This window comes from Aquarana catesbeiana, linkage group LG09 (assembly GCF_042186555.1).
Source record: "Aquarana catesbeiana isolate 2022-GZ linkage group LG09, ASM4218655v1, whole genome shotgun sequence".
Taxonomy (NCBI): domain Eukaryota; kingdom Metazoa; phylum Chordata; class Amphibia; order Anura; family Ranidae; genus Aquarana; species Aquarana catesbeiana.
In genome coordinates, this window is record NC_133332.1 from 46,495,627 (window position 1) to 46,511,017 (window position 15,391).

Consider the following 15,391-nt stretch of genomic DNA (forward strand, 5'->3'; position numbering starts at 1 on the left):
GGTGTTAGTGGAGCCTTAATATTACGGGGGTGGGGGTTAATGTTAATATTACAGGGAGAGATAATGTTATAGTTACAGGATCGTTTTACATGGAGTGTTAGCGTTAGGGTACAAGGTAGGTACAAGTACTAGGGTTAAAGGAATGGTTAGAATTAGGGTTACAGGGAAGGTTAGTGTTGAGCTTACAGGGAAGGTTAGTGTTGAGGTTACAGGAAAGGTTAGTGTTGAGGTTACAGGAAAGGTTAGTGTTGAGGTTACAGGAAAGGTTAGTGTTGAGGTTACAGAGAGGGCTAGTGTTGGGGTTATAAGGAGGATTGAAGACAGTAGTGCAGCGAGTCTGCCCTTTTTTTTATTTTATTATTTTGAGGGTTTTTTTTTTTATATTAACTTTATTGTCTGACTATTGATCTATATTTGAAACCAATTACTGTTGACTGTCACACTACCTCTGCTGGTAGTTTATTCCAAGCATCAGAATATTAGCGTTAGAATTACAACACGATTTAGTGTTGGGGTTACAAGGAAGCCAAGTGTGAGGGTTATAGGGAGGGTTTGTGTCGAGTTTACAGGGAGGATTAGTGTTAGGATTACAGAGAGTATACATGTAGGGTTACAAGAGGGTGGTTAGTGTAGGGGGTGCAAGGAGAGTTAATGTGCAGCTTACAGAAAGGATTGGTGTGATTCCAATCCATTTTTTCACATGCAGATGGTATTCCACACCCCAAGAACTAATATCCATCACATCCCTTTGTTCATTTATTTGCTTTTTTTTTTTTTCTTCCTTATTAGGCCCCCTAATAAGCTAAGCTAAGCTAATAAATAACCTTACATGGATGTGAATTGCACCATATAATACATAAAGTTTACGCCTAAGATTATGAGTCAACATGATGATAAAAACGAAGTATAAAATACATGTAATACCTGATTAAATATTTGTTCTGTTGGCTCCCTTTAAAGGATGTTAAAGTATAAACACAAAACAGGATATTGTTTAACAAGCCCTCGCCATATTATGCAAAGCATCCATTTATTGACCTTGCGGTTGGACCTTTGCATGTTTTTTTCATAGAGAACCTGGAACCTTTGCCTTTGCCGCTTGTAGATCATCACAGCCAATTTTCATTTTCTGTTGCTAGCATTAGTCCAGGTTCACACTGAACACCCATGCGATCCGATTCCAGTGCAGACCAAAAAGGGAGTCCTGCACCATTTTGGTGCAAATGCGATTTCCGCCAATTTTGCATCGCACAGACATCGCATGTGATGAACACAGCAATGCAGTGTGAAATCACATGCGATGTCTGGGATCCCACCAGTGTGAACCCAGCCTTAGTGTGTGTGTTTCCTGATGATTATAGGCCCCCGGCTCAGCCTTTCAGCGAGCCACTGAGAGCCTGAGCTGGCTGCTCCTAACCCCCTCCACAGCCCAGCGCTCTAATGAGCGAGGAAGGGGCAGAGCAGAGAGCTGGTGACCGACAGTCAGCAGTTCTTTGCTCATGGAGCTGTGAGAACTGAGCGATCGGTGGTGTTTGATCGCTCGATTCTCAGTGTTAGAGCCGGAAAGGGACAGATAAGGCGTCAGACCGATGCTGCATCCAGCTAGGTATGATTAAAAAAAAAAAAAAAAAAAAAAGCAAATCCCATACTTCTCTTTTAAAGACTGAACTTGTGTGGCACACAATAATACACTATATGCCTAAAAGTTTATGAACACCTGACCATCAAATCTATAGGCTTGTTGGACATTCCATTTGAAAACGTATTACTATAGACTTGTCCCTGCCCTTTAACAGACTCCTTTCTTCTGGGAAGGCTTTCCACAAGACTTTGGAGTGTATTTGTGGACATTTCTGCCCATTCAGCCAAAGGAACATTTGTGAGGTCAGGTGCTGATCTGTCCTGTTGGATGAGTAGACTCTGCTTGCAGTTAGCATTCAAATTTACCCCACGGGTATTCAGTAGGTTTGAGGTCAGGGTTCTGTGCAAGACACTCTAGTTCAGCCTTTTTCAACCAGGGTGTCTAGTTTTCATCAGGGGTGCCTTGGCAAAATGCCTAAAAATTGCCCCAAAATTGTGTACAAGCCGGTGGGTGGATGAAGCCTGCCTTTTAGTTACAGAAAGCCACAGGTTTTCATTGTACACCATTTACAACCTTCTAGCTGCAAAACCTCCTAAAGACCAACTGCATGATCAGTTTATAAAGAGGATGTCAGTTGCCCGCATATCATCCTTGTTTGACCCTTTCCCTGCCTCTCTCCATCAGCTTTGGGGTCTCAGCTAAGTGATGGAGAAGAGAAACATTGGAATATTAGTCAGTACCAGTTTGCAAAAGTGTATTTTGGAAGAATACATCCCCTTTAACATTGGGTGTCCTACTTGTGTGGATGTTGCTGCATTATGTAAATCTATCAGAATAGTTTTTACATTTTAGAATGGGGAGCCTCAAGACTATCCATAATTTTAAATGGTACCTTGACTGAAAAAAAGGTTGAGAAACACTGCTTTAGTTCCTGCACATCAAACCGTGTCTTTGTGGAGCTAGATTTGTACACGGGGCACAGACGTCATTTATGACGAAACGGGTCGCAGGCTCTCTGGTAAGCCTCCATTTTTTACTTTGGTGATGGGTGTCACACAGCTGGGTGTTTGATCATCATTTCAACACGGTTTAGCAATGGACTTTACACATGGATTTTAGTCCCATATGATTTTTTGCAGAGATCTGCACCATTTTTATATATTGCACTGGTATTTATGTTTGAAATTCATCTCCAGCTGAATCTTAGGTTTTGCACAATTGATGGCACTTATTGCACTTTAATTAGTACATGTTTTATTTTATTTTTTGCATATTTCTTTTTTATGAAATACTTTGCTATTGATTACCTATATTGTTCATACACTATTGATTGCACCAAATGCACTTTAGTAATCTTTGCACCTGTGCGATGCATTGTGTTATATATTGCAAGTATAGTTTTAGCACTGCACTTCTTATTTACAGTGGCACAGACATACTGGAACAGAAAAGGGACTTCCCCAAACAGTTGTCACTAGGTTGAAAGCGGACAATTGTGTAAAATGTCTTTGTGTGTTATTACAGAATTAACAGTACCCTTCACTGGAAACACTTGAACTTAATTTGGACAGGTGCCCACATACTTTTGGCCACTTGAAAACACAATATTTTCAAAAAAGTAGAAAAATGTATTTCATAAAAACAGTGTAACGGTCAAAGATGACAACCATGCGCAAAATGATAGATAATATCCATATATAGTATATAAGAAAAGAGCACTTCTCCTATAGCCCGACGCGTTTCGGGAGATTCAAGCTAAATCCCTTCTTTGGGGGCATGAAGGAGGCAATAGTTGTAGACGTTCAATACTACATTCATTGTATCAAGTGTTTATTAAAAAAGATTATAAGGATGGTGCTGAGCGGAAGTGGAGACACATATCCAGATGGAAAAGAAAGTCACCCAATGAAGAATAAATCCTCAAGGCTCGAGAGATCCCTCACAAGGATCCCCAAAAAGGGTAAGTCCCAGTAGCAGGTTCATGCAGAGCAGTATATGGTAGAGCTGCACGATTCTGGCTAAAATGAGAATCACAATTTTTTTTGCTTAGAAGATAGATCACGATTCTCTCACGATTCTTGCGGCGTAAAGTCATCTTTCACATTAAAACAAAAAAAAATTGGGCTAACTTTACTGTTTCTTTTTTTTTTTATTCATTGAAGTGTATTTTTTCCCAAAAATTGCGTTTGAAAGCCCGCTGGGTAAATACAGTGTGACATAAAATATTGCAGCAATTGACATTTTATTCCCTAGGGTCTCTACTAAAATATATATAATTTTTTGGGGGTTCCAAGTAATTTTCTAGCAAAAAATATTGATTTTAACTTAAGAAACAAGTGTCAGAAAAAGATTTAGACTTTAAGTGGTTAAACTTCCTGCATTTACACTTTTAAAAACTTGGCAGACTGCCTGGATTTTTTTTTCACACAGAAGCTTACATCCCTTTGACCTAAAAAGAGTTAGTTACAATGTTTCAAGTTAAAACTTGGCAGACTGCCCAGATGTTTTCTTTTGACAGCTGAGTGAGCAGATAAGTCTCTCCACTTGTTATATGAAGGCAAACTCTGTAATAGAGATTGTCAGAGGGGTTGAATGGAGATCACGTTTTTTTTTAACGATTAATTGTGCAGCTCTAGTATATGGCTGAAATTGTAGGGATATCAATCCTTGTTGAAGAAACAGCAGCGTTTGTCTCACACAGAACCCCAGAACAGCAGCATCCGCAGACTGAAGAAGTGATTTATCTCAAATCTCCGGAAACGCGTCGGGCTATAGGAGAAGTGCTCTTTTCCTATATACTATATATGGATATTATGTACCATTTTGCGCATGGTTGTCATCTTTGACCATTACACTGTTTTTATGAAATACATTTTTCTACTTTTTTGAAAATATTGTGTTTTCAAGTTCGCCCTTAAAGTCCTGTTGTACCGGGAGGGGGTACTCATTTCTCTATATATACTATATTTGGGATGGTGGAAACAACAAATGGAGTTTCTCCTCCATAATGGTTCCTCTTAGACAGTGTATAAGCAAGAGTAACAGCAGATGGGCACAGATGACCAGCCAAGTACAGAGAGCTGCCTAATGTAGTATCTGAAAGGTAAAATACATTTTAGGGTAATAGTTCAGCCTTCCTGTGTACCCCCATAAGATAGTTCCTCTCTGAAAAAACCATCATCATCAATATCAGGAATTAGTACAAATAACACAATTCAAAGAGCTTGGTGGCACAGACCTGCGGGAGCTGGCGGTCACTTCCACGCAGGCGGCTCAGGCACTTGGTGTAGTACGTCTGCACCTCGCTCCGCTCTGCAGCTGTGCACAGATCTACCGTGGTCAGTGCGGAGGCGTTCTGCTCGCACCGCGTTCGGGAGAAGGTGAAAATCACCACTGGGAGGGCATCTCGCTTCCGGAGAGACTGGATCAGAGACAGCCATGTGCCTTTATCCTGGGAAAACAGATTTGACATCAATCACAAGAGCTACAGTGATAATGGGATGAGAGCCGAACTGCAGCCAGATATAAAAAAAACTAAATGTTACTGAAGTTGTGTGTTTAATAAAGCAGAACTTTACTCATAACAGCTCGATAAAAAATAATGTTCTTTAGCAAAGAACAAACATTCCACATTAATAATTATATCCCCAACATTAGTGTGGGCTGTAAATTGCCGCCAGCGTTGCACCAGTTTTTTCTTGCCAGAGGTTGTCATTTTGATGAAGCCCAGAGCCCCTGAGCAGCAGTAAATCATAAAGCAGAACTAAACCCATCAATTTACCAGTTTCAAAAAACAGATACATTCCTGGAATGTTGAAAATGCAAACTATCACATTTGCTTGTGTCCTTAACCAAACTGAAAAACCAGCAAATGTCTGGTGTCATCACTGATCACATGTGCAGCACCATGGCAGTTGCAGATCAAACAGAAGCAGATTCCTTGGCTTTAAGGGATAGGAAGGTTTAATTCCGCTTTTAGGCTGTCTGCACGCTGGCCTCTACAAACTCAGCAGTGCCTAAAATAGGAAAGCAACTGAGCATGTGCAGAGCAGGGTGAGAAAGTATTATTGGATTATAAACAGGGTGAATTTGATTTAAATCATGATTTAAATCACTAGTAAAAAGGTTTGATTTAAATCACAATTTTTGAAGACCAACTATGATCTCTGTCATGCAGCGGCTCCTCCTTTGACCCGCTGTTGACTCACTGACTGTCCCAATAACTTTAATGGGAAGGCTGTTGATGCAGCAGTGACACAACAAGGTGAGGGACGTGGCGGCAGCAAGTGAGTGGATGCCCGCTAACAGGCGCTGCCATGATGGATCTGAAATGACAGGTGCTCTTTAAAATGTAAGGACTTATTCTTGCTGGTAGTTAGAACCTTTAATATTTGCAAACAAAATGAAGGTTTCCTATTTAGGTTAGTGTCAGGTTAGTAAAACAGCGATATCCCAATTGATTCAATCATACAGTTTGAATAATCCAAAGGAAAAGCCTTTCACTGAGGATGTATTTACAGTCAAAACTTTATTCAGCCAACAAGTTTCAACACATGGTTCTGCTCCCTCTTTTGACGTGTTTCAGCCAATGGTCTTAGTCATTTATTTAACCGAGAAACAACAAATACTCATACTCACCTAGGTGAATGGCAGCATCAGTCCAATGCTGCATCTGTCCCCTGCCACCTCTAAGACTGGGAACTGAGCAAGCAAACACTGCCGATCGCTCATTTTTCAATAAACAGAGAGTGGTGACTGTCAGTCCCTGCTCTCTGCTCTGCCCCTCCAGTGCTCACTGGAGTGCTAGGCTGAGGGGGTGGGAGCGGCTGGTTCAAAATTTCTCAGTGATTCGCTGAAAGGCTGAGCCAGCTGCCGGTCCAGGCATCTGGGTGAATCCTAATTTTGAAGTCAGGATCTCTCCAGAGGTTAGACTGGCTCAGTGACATGAGCCCACTGTCGGCTGAATAGGGGTCACAGGAGTGCACTGAACTAAGTGCACTCCTGTGACTCACAGAAGAAGTAGGGCTGAAAGAGCTTTGACCCGCTTCTCCTTTAATTTAAAGTGGTTGTAAAGTCAGAAAGTTTTGCATTGAGATAAAAAAAACATTCTGTGTGCAGCAGCCCCCACACCCCCCCTAATACTTACCTGAACCCATCTCGATCCAGTGATGTTGTTGCAGGAGGTGTCTCGGCAGCCCGGGACTCTCCTTCCTCATTGGCTGAGACAACAGCACGGCGCGATTGGCGCCCGCTGCCACCAATCAAATTCAGTGAGCCAATGAGGAGAGGGGGCAGGGCCAAACTGCGGCTCTGTGTCTGAATGGACACACAGAGCAGCGGCTCGTGTCGGGTGCCCCCATAGCAAGCTGCTTGCTGTGGGGGCACCCGGCAGGAGAGAAGTGCCAGAAGCGCCGGCGAAGGACTCAAGAAGAGGAGGATCCAGGCTGCTCTGTGCAAAACAGAGAAGGTAAGAATATGTTTTATTTTTTTTTTTAAAGAAAAAAAAAATGAGACTTTTGCATCACTTTAACCCTAGCATTAAGCTACAATTTAGTTAAATTTTTAAAAATGTGCAAAAAACATAGCAAGGTCCATACTTTAGTGATCACTTTTTTAAAGGAATATGATCATATAGTATGAACTGTTAAAGAGGAGTTCTACCCAGGGGGTCCATTAAAAAAAAAAAAAAAAATTAAAAGTCAGCAGCTACAAATACTGCAGCTGCTGACTTTTAATTGGACACTTACCTGTCCCTGAGCCCAGCGATGCGGGGGTTCGAAGCCCCGCTCGTCCCCTCCCCCTCCGCTCGTCGGCGCCGGCATTTCAACTGTGGGCGCTGGGCTGTGGCTTCACAGCCTGGCACCCACTGCGCATGCGCGAGCGGCGCCGCGCGCTGTGATTGGCCGCTCAATCACCTAGGACCTGTAATGGGTCCCAGATGATTGACAGAAGGGAGGGAGCAGAGCCGAGCCCTTCCTGTGCCGAGGGGGAAGTGATGTCACCAGCCCAGGCAAAGGAAGAGGCAGACTACGAGGGACCACCTAGCAACAGGCATTTAGAGGTAAGTAAAAAAAAAAAAAAAATATCCAAATGTTTTTTTGTTTTTGTTTTTTAGAATTTTTCAGGTATTTTTGTTTTTTTGGATGGAACCCCACTTTAAATCTGAAATTTCAGGTATGGGATTTTTTTTTTGTATAATTACATTGGTTCAACTTGGACCAATATAAGTAACCATATTCCATACCTGGATGATTCTCTGTGTAAGTACAGAATCAATTTGGTAGTCGCTGCTATTCCAGTGATCCTCACTGTTTTCTGGGTCCCAGAGCAAGAAATAGAGGGAGCAGATGGCACACACCACTAGTAAAACCATCATTGTCCAAGGTGGTAGTGAAACCAGAGACCGCCAAGCAATTTTTTTTTCTTTTTTAATAAGGTTAACAGTATTTCTCTCATTACAGATCCATTTTAAAGCCCAACTCCCAGCTTTTTTATTTATATGTCTCCCAGCCACCTTAAACCCAGAGCTAACCCCTGCAGTTTGTCTTCTTTGCCACAAGATGTCCTTCGTTTTTGCAGTTAATGGCACTTAACCAGGAAGACCGAGGACTCCGCTGTGAATGCAGGGCGTTCTGGTCCCGATCCTGAACATGGTGCCCTACACTCACAGTGTATTGATACCATCACATCAGCACCATTCTCTGCATTATCCTGGACCACCCATTGCCAGAAAAAGTCTGTAGGGGAAAAGGACTCAGTGGGGGAGATTTACTAAAGCTGGAAGCTGGTGCACTCAGAATGTGATAGAGCTGTGCATGGTAGCCAATCGGCTTCTAAATTTCAGCTTGTTCAATTAGGCTTTGGCAATAAAACCTGGAAGCTGATTGGTTTCTATACAGAGACATTTTGCACCAACCAGCTTTAGTAAATAACCCTCTGGGTGTCATGTGACTGTCTAGAAGACACAAGAAAAATGAAAAGGACAAAAAAAAAAAAAAAGCAAAAATACTGCTGGGCTAGGTGGTAGGGCATGCAGAGAGTTGGGCTTTAAATGCACAATCTCCCTCCCTGATCCAATACTGCCATCATTCTGGCTTTGCCCAGCTTTGCATGCACCCCCCACATGTTACTCACATGCCCGGCTCCACCGCCATGCGGGTATTTTGCTCCAAACGTTTGGGAATATTTAGAGGATCGCTCCTTTTTGGCATCAACAGCAGCATAGTAGCTAGAGATAAAAGGAAAACACTGTATTACCAGACTGTAAAAGGAGAACAGTTAGCTCTTTGGGGGTTTTCCCTTCATAAATATAATCAGTCATTGGTAAGATAGGGCAGCTCTCCCAATTTAGAGTGACATTAACAATATCCTTATTCTAGCGATGCACCGGAATTTTGGCTGCTAAAACTTTTCGGATGAAAATAGGGTTATCAGCGTTTTTCAGATAGAGAAAAAAGTGCTAAGGGCGCCGAAAACGCAGTCGATTTTACCGTGCTTAACCACTTCAATACCGGGCACTTTCGCCCTTCCGGCTCAGGACAATTTTCAGCTTTCAACGCTGTCGCACTTTGATTGACAATTGCGCAGTCATGCAACACTGTACACAAACTAAATTTTTTTCATTTTCTTCCCACAAGTAGAGCTTTCTTTTTATGGCATTTGATCACCTCTGAATGAATGAATGATTTGTAAAGCGCTGCAAAGGCAAACTGAATCGCCTCCAGGCGCTAAATGCGTTTTGTGTTGTCAGCTTCTTAGAAGAGGAAGGTCTTGAGTTTTTCCCTGAAGGCCTGATGGTTTTCTTCCATGCGGATGTAAGTCGGAAGAGCGTTCCATAGCTGAGGTCCTTGGACTGCAAATCTTCGTTCTCCCTTTACTTTGTAGCGGTATTTGGGAATGAGGAGGAGGTTTTGGTTAGACGATCGAAGATTGCGATTGGGTGTGTAGTGATTTATTTTCTCTCGAAGATATTGAGGAGCATTTCCTTGTATGCATTTGTGGGTGAGGCAGAGGGTCTTGAATGTGATCCGATTCTTTACGGTTAGCCAATGTATGCTCCTCAGGAATGGGGAAATGGACTCCCAGGGTTTTTTTCCTGTTAGCAGTCTTGCCGCCGCGTTTTGGATGAGTTGTAGGTGCGCAAGCTGATATTGGGGTAATCCTATGTAGATCGAGTTTGCGTAGTCGAGTCGTGAATTGATGATTGTTCCAACTACTGCTGCTTTGTCCTCTTCTGGGATGAATCTACGTAGCAGGCGGAGGAGATGGTGAGATCCACTAACTCCTGATCCTATTTGTGCATCCATTGTCATTTCTGAGTCAAAGATAACTCCGAGACGCTTGGCTTTGGTGCTAGGAGAGATGGTCTGTCCAAAGATGGTGGGAGGTGTCCATGGAGTCTTGGTTTTGGAATTTTGGTTAGCGTGTAGGAGAAGAAGTTCTGTTTTTGAACCGTTGAGTTTGAGGGAGCTAATAGTCATCCAGTCATCTATCAAAGTGAGGTATTTCTCTAATTGCTGATGATGGTCTTTTTGTCCGGTGATGCGAAAGTAGAGTTGGGTGTCATCAGCGTATGAGTGGAAGCAGAGGTCCGATTTTTTGATGATTTTGAGGAGTGGGCAGATGTAGATGTTGAATAGCACTGGTGACCAGGGTGAACCCTGAGGGACTCCACAGGAGATTGCGCGGGTTCAGAGGTGAATGCTCCTAGTTTCACTGTCTGAGAGCGATTTTCTAAGAAGGATGCAAACCATTTTAGACCAGAATCTGTGGCTCCTGCTACTTCTGTGAGGCGGACAAGTAGAGTATTGTGGTCCACTGTATCAAATGCTGCACTGAGGTCTAACAGTACCAGGAGACATGATTCTTCGTCATCTGCTGCTTCACGGGCATCGTCCCATATTTTGAGAAGTGCTGTTTCTGTGCCATGGCCTGGGCGGAAGCCTGATTGCAGAGGATCCAGGAGTTGGTGTGTGTCCAGGTGGCATTGTAGCTGTTGTACTACTGCTTTCTCCATAATCTTGGAGATGGTGTTGAGGCTTGTTATCCGTCTGCGGTAGTTAGGGTCCTTAGGGTTGAGATTGGGTTTCTTTAGCAGGGGTTTGACGATGCCCTGCTTGAGGGTGGTTGGAACAATCCCTTCTTTGAAAGACTGATTTATGAGGTGTGTTATAGTAGGGACCAAGATGTTGGAACATTCTTTCAGGAGTTTTGTGGGAATTATGTCGTTTGGTGATGTGCTGTCTCGAAGGCTTCTGATAATGTTTTTAGTCGTGTCAGTGGTGATTGGGGTCAAAGAGAAATCTGGTGGTTGTGTGATGTTTGTGCCGATATCCTCTTCTTGCTTTGGTTGAGTGAGGTTGGTTGTTTTTTTCTGTTGAATTGATTTCCGAATGTTGTCGATTTTGTCGATGAAGAAATTTGATAACTCATTGCACAATTCTTGAGTATCGTTTGCTGGGGGCTCTAAGCAGGTTGGGTTCAATGACTGGGCGACTATTTTGAAAAGTTCCCGCGGCCGGTTTAAGGCAGTTGAGATGGTGTTTGAGAAATGTTCTTTTTTGGCTTTGAAGATTGCTTTGTGGTATTTCACAGTGAGTACTTTGTAGTGTTTTCCTTGGTAGGATTTCTTCTCCATGCTCTTTCAGCTCTTCTACGTTCTTGCTTGAGAAGGGTGAGAGTGCCATTAAACCATCTTGAGTTTTTTTTGAGGATGAGTGTTCTGCGTTTTGGTGCCACTGAGTCTGCTGTTTGTAGTAATGCCTTGTTTAGGGAGTTGAGTGTTTGTTCCGTTGAGAGGTTTAAGCTTAGCAATGGTATTTTGTTTGATAATGTGGTTTTGAAGAGTTCAGAGTGTAGTTTCTTCTGAGACCTGTTCCAGTGTGTTGTTGTTGCATGTTTCTGTTTTTGGAGGGTGGTGTTAGTGGTGGTTTTAAATTTGATAGCATGGTGGTCCGTCCATGGTAGTGGTGTGTTGTCGAATATGTTGATGTCCATATTCTGTTTGAAGATGAGGTCTAGAGTGTGTCCTGAACCATGCGTGGGAGCATTTATCAGCTGTTGAAGATCTAGTTCTTCCAGTTGGTTGATGCAGGCGGTCGCGATAGGGTCTTGGGTAGAGTTTGCCCAGAGGTTACAGTCTCCAAGTACCAGAAAGTTTTTGGTTTTCAGGGTGTGTATTGAAATGAATTCAGTGAGTGGTGTAAGGAGATTGGTCTTTGGTCCTGGTGGTCTGTAACATAGTAGTATGTGAATGGTGTCTTGGGGTGTTGTTTGAAGACGCAGGGAGAGTGTCTCCATGAAAGACACTGAGTTCTGTAAAGTTGGTTTGGTGAACACAAGGTGCGATTTGAAGATCACTGCTAGGCCTCCTCCTTTTTTTCCTGTTCTATGCTCAGTTAGGATACTGTAGTTCTCAGGCACCAATTCAGTTAGGATGGTGTTGCAGTCGGATGTTAGCCAGCTTTCCTGTAATGAAGAGGCAATCTATGTTGTTTTCGATGATGAAGTCATGGATTTCCAGTCTGTGCTTGACTGCAGATCTGGTGTTGATCAGGGCTGTGTGGTTCATCAGGGCTAGTTGTTGTGGTTGGATTGGTGTCTCCCTGTATTTGATGGTTGATTGTGGGTTGGTCCTTAGTAATTTTTCTTTTTTTTTTTTTTTTTTTTTAGTCTTTTTTGAGTGGTGGTTGGTAAAGTTGAGGCGGTATTTCTTATGCTGGCCATACACTATACGAAAAATCGGCCGAAAAATCGATCGTATAGACACTTCGTTCGTTTTTCGGCAAGTTAATGGGCACAAATCGATAATCGTTTGTGATGTTTTTGTGGGAAAAAAATGAACGGGAAGTTTGGAAAATTTCTGCCGAACGTACGATAAATTGCAAGGTTAATGTGTTTCCTGTCCGAACTGTCTGCACTAGGTATATGTAAAAAAACGAACAAAAAATTATTTATTCATGTCCACTGAACAATTTATCGGTCATTACATGATGGCACGATCGTTTGCGGTCACGGTCGAACGTTCGTTTTTCGAAAATGTGTTCGGCCGATTTTCTGTATAGTGTATGGCCAGCATTAGCCCGTGGAGGGCGTCCGCTGTGTATTTGAAATTGCACATGGTGAGAAAGACAAAGTTGCTGAAGGAAGAATGATGAGTTGCTGGGGGATGAAGGGATCAGATGGCTGCCACTGCTACTGGAGTAGTGTAGTTGACGGGCTGAATGATGGTGCTACCTACCGCCCTCCTGTTGATCCAGAAGAAGGCGAAAAACCCCTAGCTGAGCTGGCCAATTGCTACAGCAGAGGAAAAGATTCCTTCCTGACCCCCCGAGGGGCGATCGGACTCGAGGACCCTGGATCAATTACTAGGGTACCCCGGTTGGCTTACCTTTACAGGATGGTCCAGAAGGAAGAGAGATGGGGGGGGGGGGGGGGGGGCAGTGAAGGGGTAAGAGGGATTTGGCCACTACTTACTGGTTGGACCGGTGCTGCGGCTGCGTCTAGGAGGATCTAAGATGGACTGGGCCATGGATATCCTGGTCTCCGGTGTTAACCTGTGCCCCTGCAGTGAGGTCCAGTATCGAGGAGGGGGGTGTTTCAGGTGTAGAGGGGCACGGGGGCCCACTGGACAGGTGTGGGAGGGGTATGAGGTGGCTGGCTGGTCGGAGCTAGGCCGCAGCCGTGGTCTGTCCCCCGAGTCTAGCGCTAGAGAACGGGGTGATTGGACGGCGGCTGTGGTGGTGCCCCGGGGCGGGGATAGGTTCGGGACCGTGAACCTCTGGGGTTTTTATGGTTTGCTAAACAAACTATAAAAGACCGAAATTAAAAAAAAAAAAAAAAAAAAGTTTTTCTTTGACATAAAATTTAGTTTTTCTCCTTCTCTGATGGGCACTGATATGTAGAATTGATGGGCACCGATAGGTGGCAGTGTTATGCAGCACTGATGGGCACCGATAGGCGGCACTGATATGCAGCACTGATGGGCACCACTGATGATGAGGTACTAACAGGTGTTACTGCTGGGCCCTGATTGGCATTGTGATGGGCACTGATTGGCACTGTGGTGGGCACCGATCGGCGTTCCCGATGGGGCACTGACTGGCAGCTGATAGGCACATCTGATGGGGCTGTGCTGATAATGTGCTGATTATCAGCACAGACCCCCCCCTCTGACAGGGAGAGTCGCCGTTCAACTCTCCCTGTCATCGCGAACCGAGGAATGCCGTTTACCGGCACTTCCTGGTTCACGCGATGATCAGCTGTGATTGGTTACAGCTGATCACGTGGTAAGAAGCCTCTGTCAGAGGCTCCTTACTACAAATCGGAGATGCGGTGTGTCAGACTGAAACTAAGCAGTGTCATATGACGCCCAGTCAGGATAACAGAACCCCCACCCGGCTGTCAGTCTGCTATAGGCCGGGCGGGAAGTGGTTAAGGTGTGTTTTTCATAGGTCACGTGACTCAAAAACAGCATAAAAAACTTAACACGGGTGCGTTATTGATGCGTTCTTACTGCGGAGGTGCGCTTTTGGTGCTGACCAAAATGCAGCGTGCAAGATTTTTAATCACCACAACAGAAGCGCAACAGACCAATGTAAAGACATACATAGAATTTAAAGGGATACATTTTTCTTGAGGTTTTTCTTGCGCTAAATGTGCTGACAATGGCCAATAAAAAATTCATATTCATTTAAATTCATGATATTAATTAAAAAATCGAATATAATAAAAATTACTCATAAAAAATATATATTATTTTAAAATGTCATTTTTTTTTTTTTTTTTCGTTCAACCGATGGGTTGAACGAAAAAAAAAAAACTGTAAGCTCCAGTCGGAGTCGCTGTACTAACTATGCAAGATCTCCCCCACTGAGCTGTTGTGTTCTGACAGAGGGACGGCCCCCCCTGCCAGAACACTCCAATCAGCGCTCTCTGCCATTGGAGAGAGAGCTGAGCAGGAGTCAGTCGGCTGCTGATTTTCCAGCATGCACAGCCGGGTTCTGTCGGACAGGCTGGCATACACATGGGCCGAATGAAGAGACCTTTTTTTGGTCTCCCGACATTCGGCCCATGTGTACGGGGCTTTATTCTCCAAATATTATCCTTACACATCCACTACTTAAAGTGATTGTAAATTAATACCTTGTAAAATAACCTATTCCATTTAAAATAGAAGTGCAAGGCAAAATATTTGTGTATAGATATAAAAACATTATAATAAACATTATATACCTTTTTTCTTGTTTTTTTTTTATAAGTGATCACATTCCCTCTCTTCTCAGGTACATAACAGCTGGGGGGAGGAGAAGCAACAGCACACTGAGCTTCTTAGTGAGAGGCTATGCAGAGGGGACAAATCAGGACAAGTCTCATCATTGGAGGAAAGTACACCGAGTTCCAAGCATAGCTAGAGAACTGACCAAGGTGTACTCTCCTGCTCAGTGTGGTCAGTTTTATTTGTGGGGAAAGCAGATGGACTGGCAGGAACACCAGGTATTTCACACAGGAGGCAATACAACAGGATACTTTCTCATACAAGTACATAATATAACAGGCTTATATCAAGAATATGAAATGTTGGGGTAACAAATACTTTAATGGGCCTGTAATTTTTTTTCATTAAATTGTTTCTTCCTGTGTTTGTCTGCCTCCATGTAACATCCTCTGTGAATTTCCTAACCTTTCTTTTTCCCCCTCACTTCTATTTGTTTACAATGAGTAGTGCATGTTAGTTGCAGTCATGTACACAGCTCTATGCGAACTACAAATCCCATAGTCCATCTCAGGACTAAGCAAGAGGGTGGCTAC

General features: G+C 43.4%; 1 protein-coding gene across 1 annotated transcript in view; it reads right to left on the bottom strand.

Annotated features, from left to right (window-relative positions):
• SKIC2 (SKI2 subunit of superkiller complex) overlaps positions 1 to 15,391 on the bottom strand; it is a 98,154-nt gene that overhangs the window by 42,927 nt on the left and 39,836 nt on the right. Inside the window, exons 16-17 of the mRNA XM_073598429.1 lie at positions 8,717 to 8,810; positions 4,821 to 5,033 (exon numbers count right to left, since the gene is read on the bottom strand). Coding sequence (XP_073454530.1) covers positions 4,821 to 5,033; positions 8,717 to 8,810 — 307 coding nt within the window. The remainder of the gene's footprint in view (positions 1 to 4,820; positions 5,034 to 8,716; positions 8,811 to 15,391) is intronic.